This window comes from Nymphaea colorata, chromosome 6 (genome assembly GCF_008831285.2).
Source record: "Nymphaea colorata isolate Beijing-Zhang1983 chromosome 6, ASM883128v2, whole genome shotgun sequence".
In the NCBI taxonomy this organism is placed as follows: Eukaryota; Viridiplantae; Streptophyta; class Magnoliopsida; order Nymphaeales; family Nymphaeaceae; genus Nymphaea; species Nymphaea colorata.
This window is the reverse complement of record NC_045143.1, coordinates 1,333,970-1,355,667: the sequence shown is the minus strand read 5'-3', so window position 1 is coordinate 1,355,667 and position 21,698 is coordinate 1,333,970. Positions and strand designations below refer to the sequence as shown.

Here is a 21,698-nt window from a genome sequence, read left to right as displayed (position 1 = left end):
CTATTATTCAAACGAATGAAATGGATGCGCATAAAATCCATGTATATTCCTGGAAACGACGTTTGTACAGATAAATAATGTCTTCACAAATGGTACAAAATAATTTAGACATACAACCAAGAATTTTATGGCTTTACGTCGTAACAAATGAATGTATCTAGAAGAACACAGAAGACGAACTAGAAGGCAGGGAGCTTGTGATGGAGAACAAACTATCTTGCTGGTGGGTATGAAGTTGTCATACGTGAACTGGAAAATTCGTAAGGTGATGATGAAAGTTGAACCTCTCTGAATGAGGTACCAGTCCTAGTCTGTTGGTAGGTCTCTGCCTCAAGGGCCTCCCTCAGTTGGTTCACCACATCACTCATGCGCGGCCTCATATGAGAAGCTTTGGAGGTGCATGAAATTGCTATATCTGCAACTGTCCACATGGAGTTTACATTGTATTGCCCTCTCAGCTTTGGGTCTGCAACACAGTGGATGTCCCCTCTGGTTAATCTTGTTGTTGCCCATTGCACCACATGAAAACGCTCTTCAGATACACTACAGAATGGAGGATATCCAGTCATCAGCTCAAAAAGAACCACCCCGAAGCTATACACGTCACTTTTCTGGGTAACCATGTTTGTGCTGTAATACCTGCAATCACAAGAGACAGGTAAGCTTTCTTTCTTTTACTATTATCAAGGAGTCAACCTTTTCTAATCAACAACCAAGGAACGGGGAACTACTTCACATATTAGAGTTTTCGCCATGTGTACAAATTATTATATGATATTCCTGTAAGTTCTGATGATTTCCATGTGGGAAGTTCCTTTTGTTTGAAATGATTGGAAGATTTTTCCTTTTTCTCACGCAATTATCATTTATGCTTCATATTTTCCCACTTCCGTCTACCCTATTTTTTCTTCATAAGCTCAAGTCGGCCATGCCTAGGGATGCACTCAAGCAAGTGCGTGTAAAAGGAATAAAATCTAACATACTCAGGATCAATATATCCGGGCGTCCCAGCAACTACAGTTGATAGATGTGTCACTTCATCTTTGGAGCCTGTTTTGGATAAGCCAAAATCTGCCACTTTGGCCTTCATTTTTCCATCCAAAAGAATATTTGTTGTTTTCACATCCCTATGAATAATTGCAGGATGACATCCCGAATGTAAATAGTCCAATCCTGCATCCAAGAAATGTATTAGTAAATTGAGACAAAAACTTTCCAATGAAGCCAAATCAGATTGCAGAAAAGGTGGGAGGCTTCAACCTGTTGCAACGCTTAGTGCCATCTGAAGTCTTGCTTCCCATGTCAGAACTACAGATGTGCTAGCCCTTCCTGTAAAAGAAAAGTTTTTAATCTATGTGACCCAAATTCAGCCTACAGCCCATCAAATAAGTGGTTACCTGTTTCATTGTAAGAACTGTGATTGTTGTTTATCTCTGTAAATTGAGTATCACATAACTGATGGGGTTCAAGTTTGTTCTCTTAAGTTTCGGTTGACTAACACAGGTCATGGTTGGTAAGTGAAAAGTTGTTAACGGTGTTGAGCTGAATGATGTTCCAGTGAATTAGGTCAACTTCCACTTCTGCAAACCCTGCTCCCTGATCTTTCTTTTGAGTGTTGTCCTTGTAAAACAAGAGAGTCAAGAGTAACTCATGAACTATCTTTTACGTGTTGAGCTTATGAAGTTGTATGGTCTTTGGAAGGTTTCACCTTGTAAAAAGGAGGTGAAAACTACCAAATAGTTTGTATTTTTCTTCAAATTCTTTATAAACCATTGAATGCCCTGATAACCCATTGATACATCCACCCTGCTTTGTTTGGATTGGAGGAATCTGTCCCTGTCAATTACAATTCTAAGACAATCCCATTTTCTTAATATCTGAATGTAGAAGAGTTTTAGTTAAGTTCCATGACAAACTAGGAACGCTTGAATAAATTGGAGGGATGAATTTGTCAGTAGCAATGTCATTCATGAATTTGACAAAATTGACTATGACTTTGGTTAGGTAACTTGATTAATGGTCAATAATGTAGAGAACTGGAATCTCATAAAAAGCCAAATTCTGGTGATTCCGTAGAATCTAAAAATACCAAATAAAATGCCAATTTTTGTATGATTTTGCCAAAACAGATTGTGTACTTAAGCAAGAGCGACTGGAGATTATATTTTATGAAGGAAACCGTGTAAAATTACATCTAAATGGCCAAAGTTGGCAAAAAATAATCTAAGAAATTAAGATTCAGAAGTTACTTGTACAGACTCATGTGCATAAGCTTTTTATGGCCCCCAGTTAGGCCCAGTAATGCAAACAACAGATCTGTTCTCAGAAGCCCAAATGTGTGTCTGCAGTGCGCTCAAGTAAAGGAGGTAGAGATGTACAAGTAAAGGAGGTTGAGGTGTACAACTTCATCTAGCAACAGAAAAACCATGGGTAAGGAGGTAGAGGTGTACAACCTAGGAACAAGGAGGTACGAGAGAGTTCATGTGTTCTCTTACTCCAAAACCATTGGCAAAAGTTGATGGCCTATATCTAAACTGGTTTAGTTATTCATACCTTATTATCTTAACAATGAAATGCCGAATTTTAAAGTTTAAACTTAATTATACATAGTATATACCTGATAGCAGCTGTCTTAGATTCCCACGACTCATATACTCATAAAGGAGAATGAGTTTTCTGCCTTCCTCACAGTATCCAACAAAGGAGACTAGACATTTGTGATGAACTGTCATCAGTAGCTTAACCTGAAATGAGAAAGACCAAAGACCACTAAGTGCACACTTAAAATATAGTGGATCTACCTTATAGAGGCTATTCAATCAAACCTCAGCTACGAACTCCTTCGTTCCTTGTGAGAGAGATTCTTTTATCTCCTTGACAGCAACTTCAGTGCCATTGGCGAGCCGACCATAGTAAACATTGCTAGAGCCTCCTTCACCGATGAGTTTCTCATAGTTGTTGGTGATTTCCTGTATCTCAGCATAAGTAAAACTTTGCTTGACCTTTGGTTCTCCAAAATGCGGCTGCTTTAGTTCGCGATCTAGCATATTTGAATGAAATCCTTACATAAGAATTAGAACTTTATCATGCCAGTTATGAAGTTCTCCTTACAGAAAAAATATATCCTGGCGACCTGTTTTCGAAATTTAAAATTTCAATTTGCATAATGGACCTGCCTATAGCTTGATCTATTCATGTTAGAAAAAAGATCAACGAAAAGGTTGTTTTGGTTTTACAGAAGTATAGCCATCCATTGGAGGCCCATATGACGATGAGTAAGTTCTTCAATTAGAATTTGGAGCAGAAAGGTAGAAAAGGAAAGTCAAAGAGAGAGAAGCTAGTTGCCTTACCTAGGATCAACTCAACTGCAGTGTTTGGTTGCTTCTTAAAAATGCAAAAGACAACTAGAATCACTAGCAGCAAAAACAAGAAAGAACCAAGGACTGCTCCAGCTATTGTGCCTGCGTGACTCTTCTTCTTGTTTATAGTGTCACTTGAGTTTCCAGAAAGGTTGTTTCCTGAAATGCTGCAATGGAACGGAAAGAGGGTCTCAGTTCGTACAAACCACCCCATGCTCGAGTTTAGTGCTTTTTTAGCCTGAGCCTGAAGTTTTACATTGTCCGGGAGGTGCCAGCAAGGCTAGGCTTCCACCCTGAAAGTGGTCCTCGTTTCTAAAAAAAATTGCCATACAAAACAAACCAGATTTAACAATGCTGGTGTCACATACTTCAGGTGAATCTTTAAGTTGATCAATGATGAAGGCACGGAGCCATTAAGTTGATTATCTGCCAAGTTCCTGCCATGCACATTAGGTTTTGTTCCATGAACAAGAAGCAATTTCACAAAAGAAAGGATAGAAATGAAATATTAAAAGGTGAAGACGCATGCAAAAGAGATATCAATAATCCCTGCAAAATTTGCAAAGCACCAGTAGCCCCAAACGATAACCAAAACCACAACAGAGAACCATAAACTTGCATCTCCCCAGCCAAATTTAAAAGAAGAACTAGCTATGTGTGTTTTGCGCTTACAATTCCGTCAAAAAGGTAAATTTGCCAAGAAATTCTGGAATGTTACCGCTCAAGCTGTTATTGTGCAAATCACTGCCACAATAAAACAAAAGATTCTCTTAATGTATCGGAATAGGAGAGGGCAAACACACCAAACTATACAACTCACATCGTCTGAAGAGCAGTCAAGCCACTGAAGTCTGCAAGGGAACCGGTCAGCCCATAGCCACTCAATTTCCTGGGACCGAAGAATATAGAAGAAAATTAGAGGAGGGGTTTGATTGATTTTGGCTGCCGACGCTGAGAGGAAGCTGCAGTTTAGTAGCCTAATTCGGGTCATGGCTAAAGCAAACTGTTACTTTTACACGGCGCCAAAGTACCACTCGGAAAAGAAAGAAAAGGATGAATCAGTAAAAGGATGAATCAGTCGGATGACATGCACATATCTTTTCAATGACAATCTTCCTAAGAAAGCAGCCATGTGAAGGTAGTAACAGTAAAAGTAATACAGGACGAAATTAAAAGTAATAGAGGACGAAATTAAAGATGGGTGTATCAATTATGATAAGTATGACTTGATCAGGGATGCATTTGAGAAAAGCACTTCACAATGACAGAAAAAGACTTACAGCGCAGTAACTCGTGGTGCGGGATCAGAACTGCAATTGATCCAATCCCAGGCATAATCGATGGGAAGACAAGGGTCGCCGCTCCATGCCTGAAGTTGCACGTAGCTCCTCTGAAACTCACCTAGCGCTTTCACTAATCACAAGGAGGAAATTATTAGAGAGAGAGAAGGGGGAGCAGAAACCATCTCAGTAAGTATAAGGCGCCTAAAAACCAAGTATGAAAAAGAAAGGTTTACAGAATAGATATAAGGAACTCGAAACCACTGTCTACTACACTATGTCTAAGGCGCCTAAAAAAAGGAGGCCACATCACGTAAGAGACGATGGGCAAGTTGCCTGGTATCCACCCCAACGCCCCGATAGAAAGCATCGTTCTGTGCACCAAACCTCCCACCGTGTTATAAAAAGCCATAGGTGGCGCGTCTCCTCTTGGAGACCATCGTTCCGCCCCACTGAGCAAGAGCAATGAGAGCATAGAGCGTCGACCGAGAGCAGGGAGTCGAGGGAGAGAGCAACGAGAGCGATGGCGTACCGTCCGAGCTCTCGGTCCCACCGACGATATAATCGCCGATCCTATAGAACTCAGCTGCGTTGATGCTAGGAGGTAAAGCAGAGCCATCGTCTCTCACCAGCGTAAAGACAGAGCTAGCAGATAGGTTGATGTTAGGGTGGTATATCTCTAGCACCGTTCTATTTGGTGCTATTGACTGGCTATAGAAAGTCTTGTCGTCCAAGAGGAAAGTGAAGGCCCTGCTGCCATTATCCATTACTTCCAAGAAATAGAAGACGACGTAGTGAGGAACTGGCACCGCTGACGTCATGAGGTTGGGGACGACGAGTTTGGAAGCGGAGCTCGACGACGGAGTAATTGCCTGCCGCAGGACAGCGACCGGTGGTTTATCATCCAGGCTCGTTGTTATGGAGTTGGAGCTGCTCGTTATTGTAGTCAGCCCAAGGCTTGTTTCATCACTGATGAAAATCCAGCCACGATCGTAGGTATCATCTGGATACCTGCAAAAAGGGCCACAGAATTAGTTAATCACAAACATATTTATGTGTACGTATCATCTTCTGTCAATTGATACTTGATTTGGCCTTTTCTCAAGTCCACGGTATCTGCTCAGTTTACAAGTACCAACAGGAAATCCATCAACTTGGTTAGTGAAGGAGAGAAATTTAGAGGTTTGGCAGACTAAAGTTCTCACGATTAAAAAGTGAAAATCTGAACCCAAAAGTTTATCATTTTGCAACAGTAAAGATGTTTCAAGCTAATGTATTGAACAACTACCACCCAAAAAAAAAAAAAAAATGAAGAAAGAACGGCAGCTTACCTCACGACCCTGTTTGATCCATAGGCATACCTCCCCTGGAACTGCAAGGACCGGTCAACGTCCATATAAGTGTACATTTTTGCACCAAGCCTTCTTATCTCAAGACAAGAGATGAAGGGAACATTTTGGGGGCGAGTTTGAGCTACACAGACGCTAACATTATCGACTTTGGTGACATAGATCATCTCCTCAATAGCTGTGCTGTTCAAAGAAGTGGTAACGTCGGCCCATGGATTGCCGTCAAATTGGAGGCCGAATACAGGGGGAGACGACAAGCCGTCGTAGTTGCCATAGGTAAACCAGGCACGAATGAGGATCTTGCTTCCCTGGCCGATGCCCGGGAAAGTGTAGCAGTTCTTCTTTCCTATCGGGAAGTAGCGGAGAGTGGCCAGTGGTGGTATGAAGGTACTTTTGTCGATCTTAATTGTTCCGATTTGACCGGTCTGCACGTACTGCTCATCTCCAGACCATGTCAACCCAAGGTAACCCGCAGACGTACCAGTTGTTCCACAATCAACAGTCACAAGCGCTGCAGTTGTACACAAAAACCAAATGATGTTAGCAGAATAACTTGAGGTACTCTATTATTTTTCCCATGCAACCACCTGCTATAATCTGTATAATATCATATTTTTGGGGTTGGAAATGAGACCATTCATGAGATCATGGCTTCACTCTCTTAGAGACAAAGTTCTCCTACGTCTATGGCCACATACACACAGGTTCCTTTCAGTGTCTAGAAACGATCAATAATACAGGAAAAATAACCGCCTCCACCGAAATATGGGGATCAGGGCAAATGCAAAAATTACATTCGCAATATAGATCAGGCTCCATACCCAAACAGTTCTTCTTCCTGTGTTCAATCAAAGTAGCACAAGGGACATAAAGCAGCGCATGTGCATTCAAGTAGACAATCCACTATTAAATGAAACTCATTCTGCGTAAAACAGGCCGTTCATGATACGTGCAGAAAAATTCTACCAAAATGACCGGAGATCTTGACAGTAACTCGCGGCGCTAGCTAAAAACCACAAAATCACCACCATTTCGCTTTCACCGTGCTCATTCGAATATGAAACAATTAAGAGGAAAAACTAACTAGCATGCAAGGGCGGCCTCTTACACGAAGAGGATGTATGAAATGCATGAGGTGATGCTTACGCTGCGCAGATGCAGAGACAGCACAGAGGGACAAGAACAGAGGAAGCACCAGCAACATTCTCTTGAAGTTCGCCATGTTCAGTTGCACAAGACTCTGCATCTGCGGGGAGTTGTAACTTGTAAAGTGGCTTCTGCATATCAAAGATTAAGTAATGAAGAGAGACAGAGAGAGATCGATCCAAGCGGTTGACTTCGCCAGGTCAATTAAAAAGGCCAATTCATTCCCAACAGCGGCGCACTCTGATAATTCTAATTGTAACTAATATTTTCTTTTGGGTAAGTAGCTCTCTGATAATTCGTTTCAAAAATTACGCACCGATCGTGTCATAACTTCTACAATTAAATTGAACAGTGACTTTTTTTTAATCACATCAAGACCATGTGTACTGAACTCATTAAGAGACGGCCGTCCACTAGGACCTTACCAAAGAAGTGACTATATACAATCTCAACGAGGGCAATCGGGCCAACGAACGACCAAAGATTTCCCTAACTCCGTTGTGAAATTCGATGGCTACAATCCATTATAATTCTTCAAATTATAGTTGAAATAATTTTCGAAAAAGTACAAATTAACGATGATCAACAAACCGAGCATAGACGACTTATTGACAATTCATATAATTTCCAAACCACAAGCTCCTTTCTTTCAATTTAAGCTAGCTTCAGGGGCAGAATCGGGATTTTTTTTCTCCCTAGATTTTCTTCTTGTTAGAGAGAACGAAGACTATAAATGATATAACTAAATAAATTTTCTGAAAACATTTACGAGGGTCAAGTACATATTTCAAAATTTTTAAAGGGGCCAAATTAAAAAGCTTAAAGATGTTTAGAGGCAAAATTTTAAGTTTCAAAAAAAAAAAAAAACCATACGTAGACCATATCCCCTTAAACTGGATTGAGTTATTGGATTCAAGCAACCAAAGTTGTCCTCACAAAATTCTTTATATCGGTGACCGCTTGCTCCCCAGTCCCTCAAAGTTTCTTTATTTTCAAATTAATGTATTTATATCATTGTAAAAAAAACGCATATAAAACGTGAAAAAACAAGTCCGCTGTATAAAATGTGAAAAAAACGTGTTTTTTTTTAAACGTCAAAAAACAGAAAACGTGTATCATATGCGTTTAATACTTATGTTATACGTCTTTTGCCGTTTTTTCTTATGTTTTGTCGTTTTTTTTTTTATTAATTTTCATGTTTTTATAATTTTTAAGATTTATTAAATGTTTTAAACTTTTTAAAAAATTTTCCAGATTTTCCCGTTTTATTCTCAAGACATAAAACTTCACCATATTATACTCATTTTTTAATATCTTTACACGTTTTTTGTGACAATGCAGTTTATATATTTACTCATTTGTGTACACTGGGTAGTACCTCTCAGTCTGAAATTTTTGGTTCTGAATAATCACCATTCTAACAAGCATTGGAATTCATCCAGGGATGGGCCAGAAATTTTTAGCTGAATGATACTAATTTAAAAAATGTTAGGCGCATCGAATACACAACATGAAATGGTTGAGAAATATACTAATAAGCAATTATGGTTAGAGACAACCAACATGCAATAAATAAATTTTGTAGACAGCACACATTATGCATATGGCATCTGTTGCATGCTCAGACATAGCATAGCATGCGTGAACGCTTCACCAATGGTGATTGGAAGCCATCTCAGTACTCTTTTCTTTTATTAATATCATAAGCTCCAAGCCCAATTCCAGGAAGCTTTTGACGGCTTATCAGGCACTTGTGGTTCTTGTTTTTAATTTCTGCGCATGTGCATGGTGACTTGTTGACGAAGAAAAGGAATCTTGCACTTAGACTTCATCCAGTCAGTAATCAACGAACATGCATGTTCGGCTTGATCACAAACTTCATGGCATGTTCGACTTGATCACAAACTTCATGGCATGTTCGACTTGATCACAAACTTCATGGCCTAGCTCACCAGCATTTAGTTTCTTCTTGTGAGATCCATTTCGATACTAAAAAAAGTGTCACAATTCGAACCAGTTAACTGTATTGGCTTTCTTCTCAATGAATGAATTTGAGTACCGTTTGCTCCAACTACCTTACCCATGAATGCACAGTTTTCCATTTGAGTACCGTGTACACTCGATTTGTATAGAGGTCGCATCTCTTCTCTTGGGTTCTCGACATTCTCATTGTTCCCCAACGTCTACTATTTTGTTTGCTTTTATGTTTTTATCTCAAGCCCTGCCCGTTGTAGCCGTTTTGAACAAATTATGAACCTCTTAATGTGTTCATAAACATTAATTTAATATAAAATTATGTTTTAATTTTGATAGTTATTACTAAAACAATATTATTAAAGTACAAAAAATAACTAACTTAATATTTGTTTCATATTAAGTTGCTCTTAAAGGTTAGATTGCAAGAGATACTCTAATAATTAATGTTCATATGCCTAATTTTTATTCCTTACTCAAGTGTTTTGGTATATATATATATTGACCACACGATTAGATTAAGGATAGGTGAATAGGCTTATCCATTTTTTAACATTTAAGTATACCGCACTCTTTTCTCCTCCCTCGCGCCCCTTTCGCTGCTTGTTCTCATCCCCACCAGCACGACCGGAGGAGGGAGAAGGGAGCTCCACCTGCCACTGAACGCGCTTCAGCGAGGGAGTCCGTTCCCCACGTCGGAAAAACTCCATCGCTCCCCATTTTTGTTCTCTGCCCTCCCTCCCGCTGTCCCCTATTCTCCTCCCGCACGTACCTTTCTCTGCCCTGTTAAAAAACCCACCGACAACACCATTGTGGCCACCAGACGGGTGAGAAGGTAGTTGCGATGGTGATTGAAGGAGAGGCGGTAAGACCAGGTGACAAACCCATTTCCAATGGTTACCGAAGCACATTCTCATTTGCATTCTGGTGATTATTTCATATATTAGAAAACTGATGCTCAATGCTTACGCCTAACTGGGTTTGCGCTCCGTTTTTGCAGGGACAACCAGAAATCGCCAGCGAGCAGCAGCCATTCGAGGTCTCTACTTCCATTTATCTTCATTCGTTTGAATAGAGCAAGTACCGATAGTTCACTTTAAAGTTTCATTTTGCCTTCCATTATTGAAAGTGAAGTGGCATTTCTTTTGGTTCATTTGTTTGAACGTTGAATTCCATGTTCCAGATATTGCTAACATTCATATAGTTATTATTGAAGCTCATTATGCTTTGGTGCTACCTTTTTTATTATATACTTCACCGAAACATGTGGTTCTATACTTCTACTTCTATTGCTGAAGGTCAGCATCCTGGTCGCGTCCAGAAAATCCCCATTTCAGATTTCTGTTTATCCCAGCACAGTATTAAAGCAATAAAGCTATCACCTTGTTTATGAAGTAGCTGTAGTAAATGAAGCAATTGTAGTAAATGAAGCAATGCAATGTAAGTACTTTTTCATTATCTATGGAGTAAAAGTAACTCTTAAATGATTTTCAATTGAATGAGGTGTTCTAATTGTTTCAGTTTCATTATTCATCTTGAAATCCATATTTAAAAGGAAGATAAAGTATTATCGAGTAAAGAACATAAGCGTATTGATTTGAGGACTTGACCATTGAATGTATGATCTGTATCTTCTCCATCTCAACTTCATAATTCATTGAAAAAATGAGTTTTTGGCACTTATTTATTATTAGCATGTTTCTGAAATAACCTTTCCCTTTTCCCAATTTGCTTCTGCATTCTTCCCTTTTCTTTAATTAACCACGACAAATGGGTCACGGAGGTTATCGAGTGTTGGCTCAAGCCGTCCTGCCCACGACGATGGATGGTTTTCCACTGACGGGCTAAGTCACGTGGACGTTGTAATGTGACTGCAACACGACTTGGGTGCGGGGGTAGGTGCAACTCTGATTCGCATCTCAGGTGTAGCTGAATGCACCTGATCATTTTTGTCCATTTTGGACACGCACTGACTCGCGTTTGACTCGAGTCAGGTGTGATCAAACTTGGTTAAGCCTATTTTTATCCTATTTTTGATATTTTTAAAATTTTTAACGTTAACCGGTGGGTCTAACATTTTTTTTTTGTTGTTTTTTGTTTGTATACTCTAAATTTTTTAATTTATATATATATATGTGCCTATATATATATATATATATACATATATATAAATAACCGCATCGCCACACTTAAATTTTTGAAAATTTACTATACCGGCACTTCACCCACACCCCGCATAGGTGACATAGCTGAAGAGAGCTCTTTTAGTAAAAATAAAATAAATATATTGCAAAATCTTTTGGAGCAATAAAAGAAATGCATACTTGACCTTGGAAGTTCTCAATTTGACTGTCTTTTCTTGTTTAGGTTGCTGTATGTAACATATTTAAACACGTGGATGTTTTTGTTATTCTTTCAAAACTTCACTTTTTCCTTTCGTAAAATATTCACAGTAGAATATGAGGTGTGCTAAATGACCAGTCCCTTCTTGTTACCATGGGTTATAAATCAAGAGCAAGGTCAATTTTTCGAACTGTATTCTTTTCGTGACTTTACAGCACCTTTTCTAATAAATCATACATCATCTTAAAATAGGGCGACCATCCCCAGCCGTCTGCGCCTCTTGTTTTAGGTTTTTTAGGGTTCGTTTGATGCACAGGAAAAATCTTTGAAAAAATTGTACGAATGCGGAGAATTATTTTTGCAAAGATATTATTTGTAGGTTTTTTTGGGTGATTATCTTTATTTAATTTTGTGAAGCATGCACCCAGGCTGTTGATTATATCCTCAGATACAGGATGGTTCTTAGAAATATCATGGGACCAATAGATGTTTATCTTCTCTGTCTTTGTTCAGTCGATACTTGAAATTTGAGGTGACTGATGTTGCTGCACAACAAATTCTGCCAACTGCCGCTTCTCCAAAGTCTGATGACATGATTAATCAGGCAGAAATGGCAACACAAGTAAATCTAGTACCTTCTTCAAACCTACTGCTGGAGTCAAGAATGCTTCTATGGTACGTATTGTTTAGATTCTTGTCATTTCTTCAATTTTGAAGAGGACTTTTTTTAAGGCAGAAAATCATGTTGCACCTTATTAATATATGATTACAATGAGCGGGCAGGTTGTGATGCAATTGTGTCCTCATAGTAGATATAATAAGTCTTTGGAAGCTTTGGCACACTCATGCTCCTCCATTTTTTGTCTTGTTCATTCACTTTTAATGGTAAAAAAAAAGTCTCTCATATATTTTACCTTGTGCATCAAACAGAGTTAATTTTACCACGTTAAATTCTACTCTGTCATCAAGCAGAGCCTCAAATTGGAAGAGGGAGAAATTTCATCCTAGTAAATTTTTCCAGAAAAATTTACAGTGGTAAATTTACCACGTTAAATTCTTCCTCCTGTGCATCAAACGGACTCTTAATCTAAATAAAAATCTATTTTTCTGTCTCAACTGGAAAAAGGTTTTTCCTCAAATTCATCCGACTTGTAGATAATTGACAGTTCAAAACTCTACCTTATCGCTGTTGACAGATTCATTACTGCCATTTGCTTACAAGCTTCAGTCAAACAATTAAGATTAAATCGTCGATGGGATCTGTTTTCCTTCTTTCAATGACATGTTGCATGTATCCTTAAGAAAACAACGGAGGAGTTCATAACATACCAAACACTTGTTAGATGACAGGATCCACGAGGCCATATTGCTTGGCGCATGACCATTATAACGGTAACCACGGTTAAGATACAAAAGGATGAATTTGTATTACAAAGTGCATATATTGAGATAGATTTACAATCCAAATAATGTGGGGCTGGACTCGTCATCTTATAATTCAGGAAAGAAGGTGAAGAAAGAAACATATAAAGGATCATAAGAAGCATAGGTCCGGAAATTGACTAAAAAACACATGACCAATGATTGGTTATTATTCAAACAAAGGAAAATGATTCACGTAAATTCCATATGCCCTCCAGGAAACTACATTGTACAGATAAATAATGCCTTCACAAATAGCACAAAATGATTTAGACATACAACCAAGAAATTTACTGCTTTCAGACATTACAAGTGTAACTAGAAAAGCACAGAAAATGAACTAGAAGGCAGAGAGCTTGTGATGGAGTACAAACTAATGATTTAGACATACAACCAAGAAATTTACTGCTTTCAGACATTACAAGTAAGTGTAACTAGAAAAGCACAGAAAATGAACTAGAAGGCAGAGAGCTTGTGATGGAGTACAAACTATCTTGCTGGTGGTAGGTATGAAGTTCCCATACTTGAGCTGGAAAATTCGTTAGACGATGACGAATGTTGAACCTCCGTGAATGAGGTATCAGTCGTCTGTTGGTAGGTCTCTACCTCAACGGCCTCCCTCAGTTGGTTCACAACATCACTCATGTGGGGCCTCGTACGAGAAGCTTGGGAGGTGCACGACATTGCTATGTCTGCAACTTTCCACATGGAGTTTACATTGTATTGCCCTCTCAGCTTTGGGTCTGCAACATTGTGTATGTCCCCTCTAACTAGTCTTGCTGTTGCCCATTGCACTATATGAAAACGCTCATCGGATACATTAAAAAATGGAGGACATCCAGTCATCAACTCAAAAAGTACCACACCGAAGCTATACACGTCACTTTTCTTGGTGACCAAGTTCGTACTGTAGTATCTGCAATCACAAGAGACAGGTAAGCCTTCTGCTTCAGTTAGTTTCACTATTATCAAGGTAACAACCTTGTCTAATCGACTACAAAAGAAGCACAGATAACTAATCCAACTGCCGACTCTGTTGCAGAAGCAAAATTATTACTCAAAATTCTGGAGAAATGGACAATACGAGCAAAAGCCTATGACGTGAGTAACTTCCAGGCACAACTAAGGCCTGCTGTGCTAGTCCTGTTGGACCTGACCATTCTCCTAGATGGGATTATGATATGGCACCTTTAATTTGTTTACCCACCTTTCTCGTTTCCTATCTGACAAGGCTAATGGAAGCAGGAAAAATTTGTCACTTAACTGTACACAGTGAGGAAAGTAATAATATAAGAAGAATTTGACGTACATTTATGTAAACATACACATAAATACATGCATACACACACACATATTTGCACATGTATGCATGTATAAGGGAAGAAACCGGGATGGGAAACTAATTCAAATTATTATTTGATATTAGACTTCAAGATTTTCATATGGGAAATTTCTTTGGTTTAAAATGATTGGAGGGTTTTCTTTTTTCTCTTGGTCCATTTACGTGTCTCATATTTTCTTCCTATTTTCATCTAGATCCTATTCTCTCTTCATAAGCTCAAGTTGGCCAAGCCTAGGAATGCACTCAAGCAAGTGCACATAACCGGAAAAGTAAACATACTCAGGATCAATATATCCGGGTGTCCCAGCAACTACAGTTGATAAATGTGTCACGTCATCTCTGGAGCCTGCCTTGGATAAGCCAAAATCTGCCACTTTCGCCTCCTTTTTTCCATTCAAAAGAATATTTGTTGTTTTCACATCCCTATGAATAATGGCAGGATGACATCCCGAATGTAAATAGTCCAATCCTGCACTCAAGAAATGAATTACTAAATTGAGGCGAAAACATTCGAATGAAACCAAATCAGTAAGAGAGTTGCAGAAAATATGGGAGGCTTCAACCTGTTGCAACGTTCAGTGCCATCTGAAGTCTTGCCTCCCATGTCAGAATTACAGGTGTGCTAGCCCTTCCTGCAGAGAAAAGTAAGTTTCTAATGTAAGTGACCCAAATGATTCAGCCTACAGTCAGTCAACTAATACAGGTTAGAGTGGATGGTAAGGGGTAAGTTGTAAATGGTGTTGAGCTGAATGATGTTCCGGTGAATCAAGTTCAAACTTTTACAAAGCCTGCTCCCTGATCTTTCTTTCGAGGGTTTGTCCTGACAAAAAATGACAATCAAGAATAACTCATGAACTACCCCTTATGGGCTGAGCCTATGAAGTTGTATGGCCTTTGGAAGGTTTCACCTTGTAAAAAGGAAGTAGAAAGAACTTAGTTGTATTTTTCTTCATATTTTTCATTCATAAATCATTGACTGTCCTGACAAACCTTTGACATACCCACCCTGCTTTGTTTGGATTGGTAAAACCTATCTCTGTCAATTACATTTCTCAGATGAATCCCATTTTCTTAAATATCTGAATGCAAAAAACCTTTCGTTAAGTTCCATGCCAATCATGAAAAATGCCAAATTTTGATTATTTTTCCAAAACAGATCTTGTACTTAAGCAAGAACCATTCGGAGAAAGTTGACGGCCTATACTTAAACTGGTTTACATTAATACTTTATCATCTTAAGGATCAAACACTGAATTTTAAACACAAATATACATATCGCATACCTGATAGCAGCTGTCTTAGATTCCCACCACTCATATACTCATAAAGGAGAATGAGTTTTCCACTTTCGTTACAGTATCCAACGAAGGAAACTAGGCATTTATGATGAACTGTCATCAATAGCTCAACCTGAAATGAAAAAAGACAAAAGTTCACTAAGTATACACCTAAACTGTAGTGAATCTACCTTATGGAGGCTATCAAATTCATGTGCGAACCTCAGATACAAATTCCTTCGTGCCACGTGGGAGTGATTCTTTTATCTCCTTGACAGCAACTTCGGTGCCATTGGCGAGTCGACCATAGTAAACATTGCCAGATCCTCCTTCACCAATGGGTTTCTCAAAGTTGTTTGTGATTTCCTGTATCTCAGCATAAGTAAAACTCTGGTTGAACTTTGGTTCTACAAAATGCGGTTGCTTGGGGTCATCACCTAACGTATCGAAAGAAAATATTGCATAAGCATTAGAATTTCTTCATGCCAATTAAGCAATTTTATACTCTAAAGCTCTCCCTACAAAAAAAAAAATATCCTGGCGTCCTATGTTTCAAAATTTAAAATTTCAATTTGCTTACTAGTCATTATTAGCTGGTGCCTGCAAGCTGCATCTATTCATGACAGAAAAAAGATTAACGAAAAGGTTGTTTTTGTTCTAGGAAATTATAGCCAACCATTGGAGGCCCATATGACCACGAGTACCTTCTTGAGTTAGAAATTTGGAGCAGAAAGGAGGAGAAGGAAAGTCAAAGGAAGACAAGCTAGCTGCCTTACCTGTGATCGACTCACCTGCAGTGCTTGGTTTCTTCTTGAAAATGCAAAAGACAGCTAAAATCACAAGCAGCAAAAACAGGAAAGAGGCAATGACTGCTCCAGCTATTATGCCTGCATGACTCTTCTTCTTGTTTGTAGTGTCACTTGAGTTTCCAGACAAGTTGTTTCCAGAAATGCTGCAATGGAACGGAAGAAGGTTAGTGGTTCTTTTAGCCTGAGCATGGAGTTTACACTATCAGGGGGACTTGCCTGCAATGCTAGGTTTCCACCCTGAAAGTGGTCCTCTTTTCTAAAAAATTGTGATACAAAGCAAACCAGGTTTATAATGCCGCTGTCTCATACTTTAGGTGGATCTTTGAGTTGCTGGTCAATGATGAAGGCACGGAGCCATTAAATTGATTATCAGCCAAGTTCCTGCCATACACATTACACTTCTGTTCAATGAACAAAAAGCAATTGCCCAAGAGAAAGGATAGCAACGAAATATGAAAACATGGAGAAGCATGCAGAAGAAATATCAATATTCTCTGCAAAATTTTCAAGGGGCCAGTAGCCCAAACGACAGACACAAAAGAGAATCATAAACTTGCATCTCCCCAGCCATGGTTAAAAGAAGAACTAGTAGTAATGTGTGTTTTGCACTTACAATTCCGTCAAAAAGGTAAATTTGCCAAGAAATTCTGGAATGTTACCGCTCAAACTGTTATTATGCAAATCACTGCCACAATAAAACAAAAGATTCCTTGAATGTACCTGAATAGGAGAGGGCAAACACAGCAAACTGTGCAACTCACATCGTTTGAAGAGCAGTCAAGCCACTGAAGTCTGCAAGGGAACCAGTGAGCCCATAGCCGCTCAATTTCCTGAGACAGAAGAATATATAAGAGAATTAGAGGAGGGCTTTGATTGATTTTCGCTGCCGACGCTGAGAGGAAGCTGCCTCTTAGTGGTCTAATACGGCTAAGGGCTAAAATAAAGTGTCACTTGGAAAAGAAAGAAAAGAGTGATTCAGTAGAATGACATGCCTTTTAAATGACAATCTTCCTAAGAAAATAGCGATGTGAAGATAATAACATTAAAAGTAATAGAGGATGAAATTAGAAGTAATAAAGAATGAATTTGTCATAGGGGTGGGGTTGGGGTTGGGGTTGGGGTGTGAGTTTGGTGGGGGTGGTGTCAATTTGATAAAAGCACATTTACAAAGACAGAAAGTGAACTTACAGTGCGGTAACTCTTGGCGCCGGATCAGAACTGCAATTGATCCAATCCCAGGCATAGCCGATGGGAAGACAAGGGTCGCCGCTCCATGCCTGGAGTTGCACGTAGCTCCTCTGAAACTCACCGAGCGCTTTCACTAATTACAACGAGGGAGGAGGAAATTATGAGAGACAGAGGGTGGGGGAGAAGGGGAGAGCAAGAGAGAGAGAGAGAGAATACCGTCCAAGCTCTCCGTCCCACTGACGAAATAATCGCCGATCCTGTAGAATTCAGCTGCGTTGATGCTGGGAGGTAAAGCAGAGCCATTGTCTCTCACCAGCGTAAATACAGAGCTAGCAGATAGGTTGACATTAGGGTTGTATATCTCCAGCACCGTTCTATTTGGGGATATTGACTGGCTATAGAAAATCTTGTCGTCTATGAGGAAAGTGAAGGCCCTGCTGCCATTATCCGATACTTCCAAGAAATAGAAGACGACGTAGTGAGGAACTGGCACCGCTGACGTGATGAGGATGGGGACGACGAGTTTGGAAGCGGAGCTCGACGATGGCGTAACTGCCTGCCGCAGGACAGCGGCCGGTGGTTGATCAACCAGTCTCGTTGTCATCAAGTTGGAGCTGCTCGTTATTGTAGTCAGCCCAAGGCTTGTTTCATCACTGATGAAAAGCCAGCCACGATCATAGGTATCATCTGGATACCTGCACAAAAAGGCATAAAATTATTTAATCACAATTATATTTATGTGTACATATCATCTTCTGCCAACTGATGCTTGATGTGACCTTTCCTCAAGTCAGACAGTATCTGCTCCGTTTTCAAGAACCGACAAGAAATCCATCAACTTGGTTAGAGAAATTGAGATTTTTTTCAATCTTTATATGCAAGAACGACCACAAACAAATCTTAAGAAAGACGGCCGCTTACCTCACGACACTGTTTGATCCATAGGCATACCTCCCGATGAGCTGCAAGGGCCGGTCAACGTCCATACCAGTGTACATTTTTGCACCAAGCCTTCTTATCTCAAGACAAGAGATGAAGGGAACATTTTGGGGGCGAGTTTGAGCTACACAGAGGCTAACATTATCAACTTTGGTGACATAGATCATCTCGGCAATAGCTGTGCTGTTCAAAGAAGTGGTAACGTCGCTCCAAGAATTGCCGTCAAACTGGAGGCTGAACACAGGGGGAGACGATAAGCCGTCGTAGTTGCCATAGGTAAACCAGGCACGAATGAGGATCTTGCTTCCCTGGCCGATGCCCGGGAAAGTGTAACAGTTCTTCTTTCCTGTAGGGAAGTAGCGGAGTGTGGCCAGTGGTGGTATGAGGGTACTTTTGTCGATCTTAATTGTTCCGATTTGGCCGGTCTGTACGTACTGCTCATCTCCAGACCATGTCAAGCCAAGGTAACCAACAGACGTACCAGTTCTTCCACAATCGACACTCACAAGGGCTGCAGTTGTACACAAGAAAGAAATGATGTTAGCAGAGTAACCTGTGGATTGTTATTTTCCACACACAATCACCTGTTGATCTGTATAATAGCAGACCTTATGGGATGTTCGGACCGCAAAAGAACTTTAAATTTGTGAACTATGAATGGCAGGGCCAGCATGATTTGACGCAGCAAGGTTCTGAACGATATGCCTTTTGGGCCATATGAGCAGCTGGTTGGTTTTCAATTACTCTGAGGGAGATATATATCTAATATGAAAGACTATGTATCCATGTAACACCAGTCGAATTTTCATAACCTAATAAGCATCACAAAAGCCGCATTTCGTCAATACTCAGGCTTTGACCACGCTTGCCTTTGCTCTGATGTTAGAGTACCTATTTCTCCATAGAAAAATCAAGGTTTTGTTCTATTGGAGAGTAAACAGAAACGAGAAAACGGATAAAAACTTGAACATTGGAACTATGTAGCCTAAAAGCATCATGGCTCACACCGATTTTCATCAGTACGCTCTCCTCTCAATCATCTGAAGTCAATGGGTTTGGATTGAACTTTCAAACTTCCCCTTCAGACTAGTTTTTCTTGTTTTGATTTTCCTGTGTTCAACTCAGAGTAGTACACGACAAGAAAAAGGACATGCGGGCATACTTCAGGTGCTCAGTGCGAACTAAATGGAACTCACTCCTCCAATATTCTTCTTACAGAGAATAATCACACGAATACATTCTGCATGTAAAGCTTAGAAAATGACATAAAACGATGTATTTGAGTGGATGGGTTGGATCTATAAGACCAAAAGATTCTGACCATCAATTTCTTAGTTCTTACAAAACCATATTTGTACATGGAAAAATAACTTCTGTGCTTATTCTCGAGGTTTTCAGATCTGGGGATCACAAATACGTGACCAGGAGTGCGCATGACTGTCGGTCAGAGGGCTGCACACAATAGAAACCACGAAATCAGACCAGACCAGATTAGTTTCTCAAACAACAGCCCATTTATGGTGCAGAGAATTTCCGTCAAGATGGCCGGATATCTTGGCTGTACTTCGCCGTGCTGAGAGCCACGAATGACCACAGTTTCGCTTTTCCAGTGCTAAATCTAATCTAAAACAATCAAGAGGAAAAGGCAACTAGCGTGCAACGGCGGCCTCCTACGGGATGACAATTGACAATCTTGGAAATGCATGAGATGATGCTTACGCTGAGCATATGCGGAGACAACACAGAGGGCCATGAACAGAGGCAGCACCACCAGCATTCTCATGAAGTTCGCCATGTTCAGTTGCACAAGACCCTGCAGCAGAGGAGAGTTCTAAAGAGGCTTCTGCATATCAAAGATTAAGTAATAAAAAGAGAGAGAGCGAGAGAGATATCCAAGCAGTTGACTTCGCTTGGCCGACAAAGGTCGTTAATTTGATATCAAATTAATGACTTGCAAGTTTGAGGAAGCGTAGCTGCCTCGCATCAAGGTGGGCTAAAAATTAGGTGCAGAGCCTCCTTGAATTGTCTAAAATTGAATATCATTTTAAAGCATAACTTTTAGGCCCCCTCCCCACCCAGAAATTTTATTAAGCAATGATGCTCTTCTTATAAGTAGATAATCTTGACGAAGATTCTGAATTAGTTTAGTGGTAGATCTTAAGTTCAAAGCCAGGCAAATGATTCTTTCAAGACTTCTTCAAAATTATCATAAATGCTTGCGCAAATTAAATATATTTTCAACATCTTCCACGCAAAACAATATAAGCACAGCACGATCTAACTTGAGATGAAACATCACCGACGTGCTTTCACGCTTGGAATGGTTACGAATCCTGATTGGTGGCTGTGCCTTCAGGCATGATCATATGTCATGGTTTGACCTTAATTCGAGACAATGAAAAGGGCACTTCGATATTCTCAACCAATGTGCCTTACCATATTCCAAAATTTGTTAAGAAAATTGTAAAAAAAAAAAAAAAAAAACTTAAAATTTGGGAGTAACAACTTGCCTTTCAACTTTTTAAAATTAACTTGATGCTCAACTTTTAAGAAAGCATTAATGTTGGATATACAATGACAAAAATACTGTTCTTAAGAGCCAAAAGTATCTTTTTGTAACCCAAGGAAAGAGCAGTTCCTTATGAAGCGCATTTTTATCATTTTATATCAAAAATTAATATTTTATTTTAAGTAACCGTATCTTTAACAATTATTTTAAAAGCTGAATGCCTATTTGTAGTTGAGAGTGACATGTTTCCCTCAAAGATTAGACGCTTTTATTTAATCTTTCTAAACTTGTTGAAAACAAAGGGCTGGGACTGGGGGACTGGTTTGACACTTAGTAGTTGTTTGGTTTACTATCATATGAATATGCTCTAAGAATTTTTGGGTTTTGCATGCAACAGTAATAATATTTTACAGAGAACAAAGAGCCCTTTGAGTACTTGGAATGGGCACATTTATTGACTCGGTCTGGGTTCTGTTAGGTGGTTAAACCATGAAACTTAAACTAGCAGCATTTGAAACCCTCATATATAATGTGATCGAGCTATTTAAGTTCTAGATCTCCCATGAACTAGTGCTCGCTTTAGCGTCGCATGTAGTCAAAGCCCATTAAGGTTATGCAACCTACCCTCGTTACGGCCTCCTGCAATGTAAAACCACAGTTAAGTTTAATTTTATGAGATTTATAAGCTTTAGTATGATACTAATATTTGTCTTCCCTCATACTCTTTATTAGAACTGAAGCTTGGCTATAAAGCGAGTTGG

General features: G+C 39.5%; 3 protein-coding genes and 2 long non-coding RNA genes across 8 annotated transcripts; 2 read left to right on the top strand and 3 right to left on the bottom strand.

The window, feature by feature from the left end:
* Positions 1–31: 31 nt before the first annotated feature.
* LOC116255871 (LRR receptor-like serine/threonine-protein kinase IOS1) lies at positions 32–6,058 on the bottom strand. Of its 2 annotated transcripts, XM_031631951.2 has the most exons (12): positions 5,971–6,058; positions 5,172–5,650; positions 4,640–4,772; positions 4,180–4,248; positions 4,032–4,103; positions 3,728–3,796; positions 3,351–3,526; positions 2,826–3,040; positions 2,618–2,744; positions 1,261–1,329; positions 984–1,173; positions 32–639 (listed from the first exon to the last, which is right to left on the bottom strand). In XM_031631951.2, the coding sequence occupies exons 1-12, from the start codon at positions 6,045–6,047 to the stop codon at positions 213–215; spliced, it is 2,103 nt and encodes a 700-aa protein (XP_031487811.2). In that variant the 5' UTR covers positions 6,048–6,058; the 3' UTR covers positions 32–212. The 2 variants fall into 2 exon arrangements, with proteins under 2 accessions (XP_031487811.2, XP_049934155.1); XM_050078198.1 differs by lacking the exon at positions 4,032–4,103.
* Positions 6,059–6,064: 6 nt separating this feature from the next.
* Positions 6,065–7,233, bottom strand: LOC126410134 (probable LRR receptor-like serine/threonine-protein kinase At5g59680). Its single transcript, XM_050078293.1, has 3 exons — positions 7,135–7,233; positions 6,168–6,499; positions 6,065–6,112 (listed from the first exon to the last, which is right to left on the bottom strand). Exons 1-3 carry the CDS (start codon positions 7,208–7,210, stop codon positions 6,065–6,067), a joined length of 456 nt encoding a protein of 151 aa, XP_049934250.1. The 5' UTR covers positions 7,211–7,233.
* Positions 7,234–9,708: 2,475 nt separating this feature from the next.
* Positions 9,709–16,284, top strand: LOC116256154 (uncharacterized). 2 transcript variants are annotated; one of them, XR_004173067.2, is made up of 4 exons: positions 9,709–9,983; positions 10,109–10,147; positions 11,965–12,126; positions 16,154–16,284. It is a non-coding gene; the product is annotated as an uncharacterized LOC116256154 (long non-coding RNA). The 2 variants fall into 2 exon arrangements; XR_007573532.1 differs by lacking the exon at positions 16,154–16,284 and having other exon boundaries at positions 11,965–12,218.
* Positions 13,104–20,229, bottom strand: LOC116256152 (probable LRR receptor-like serine/threonine-protein kinase PAM74). Of its 2 annotated transcripts, none has more exons than XM_031632392.2 (13): positions 20,148–20,229; positions 18,411–18,939; positions 17,706–18,184; positions 17,490–17,622; positions 17,063–17,131; positions 16,915–16,986; positions 16,611–16,682; positions 16,269–16,444; positions 15,715–15,929; positions 15,499–15,625; positions 14,779–14,847; positions 14,495–14,684; positions 13,104–13,789 (listed from the first exon to the last, which is right to left on the bottom strand). In XM_031632392.2, the coding sequence occupies exons 1-13, from the start codon at positions 20,221–20,223 to the stop codon at positions 13,363–13,365; spliced, it is 2,634 nt and encodes an 877-aa protein (XP_031488252.1). In that variant the 5' UTR covers positions 20,224–20,229; the 3' UTR covers positions 13,104–13,362. The 2 variants fall into 2 exon arrangements, with proteins under 2 accessions (XP_031488252.1, XP_049934154.1); XM_050078197.1 differs by having other exon boundaries at positions 16,284–16,444.
* Positions 13,705–14,136, top strand: LOC126410128 (uncharacterized). The gene is made up of 2 exons (XR_007573533.1): positions 13,705–13,808; positions 13,916–14,136. It is a non-coding gene; the product is annotated as an uncharacterized LOC126410128 (long non-coding RNA).
* Positions 20,230–21,698: the final 1,469 nt, after the last annotated feature.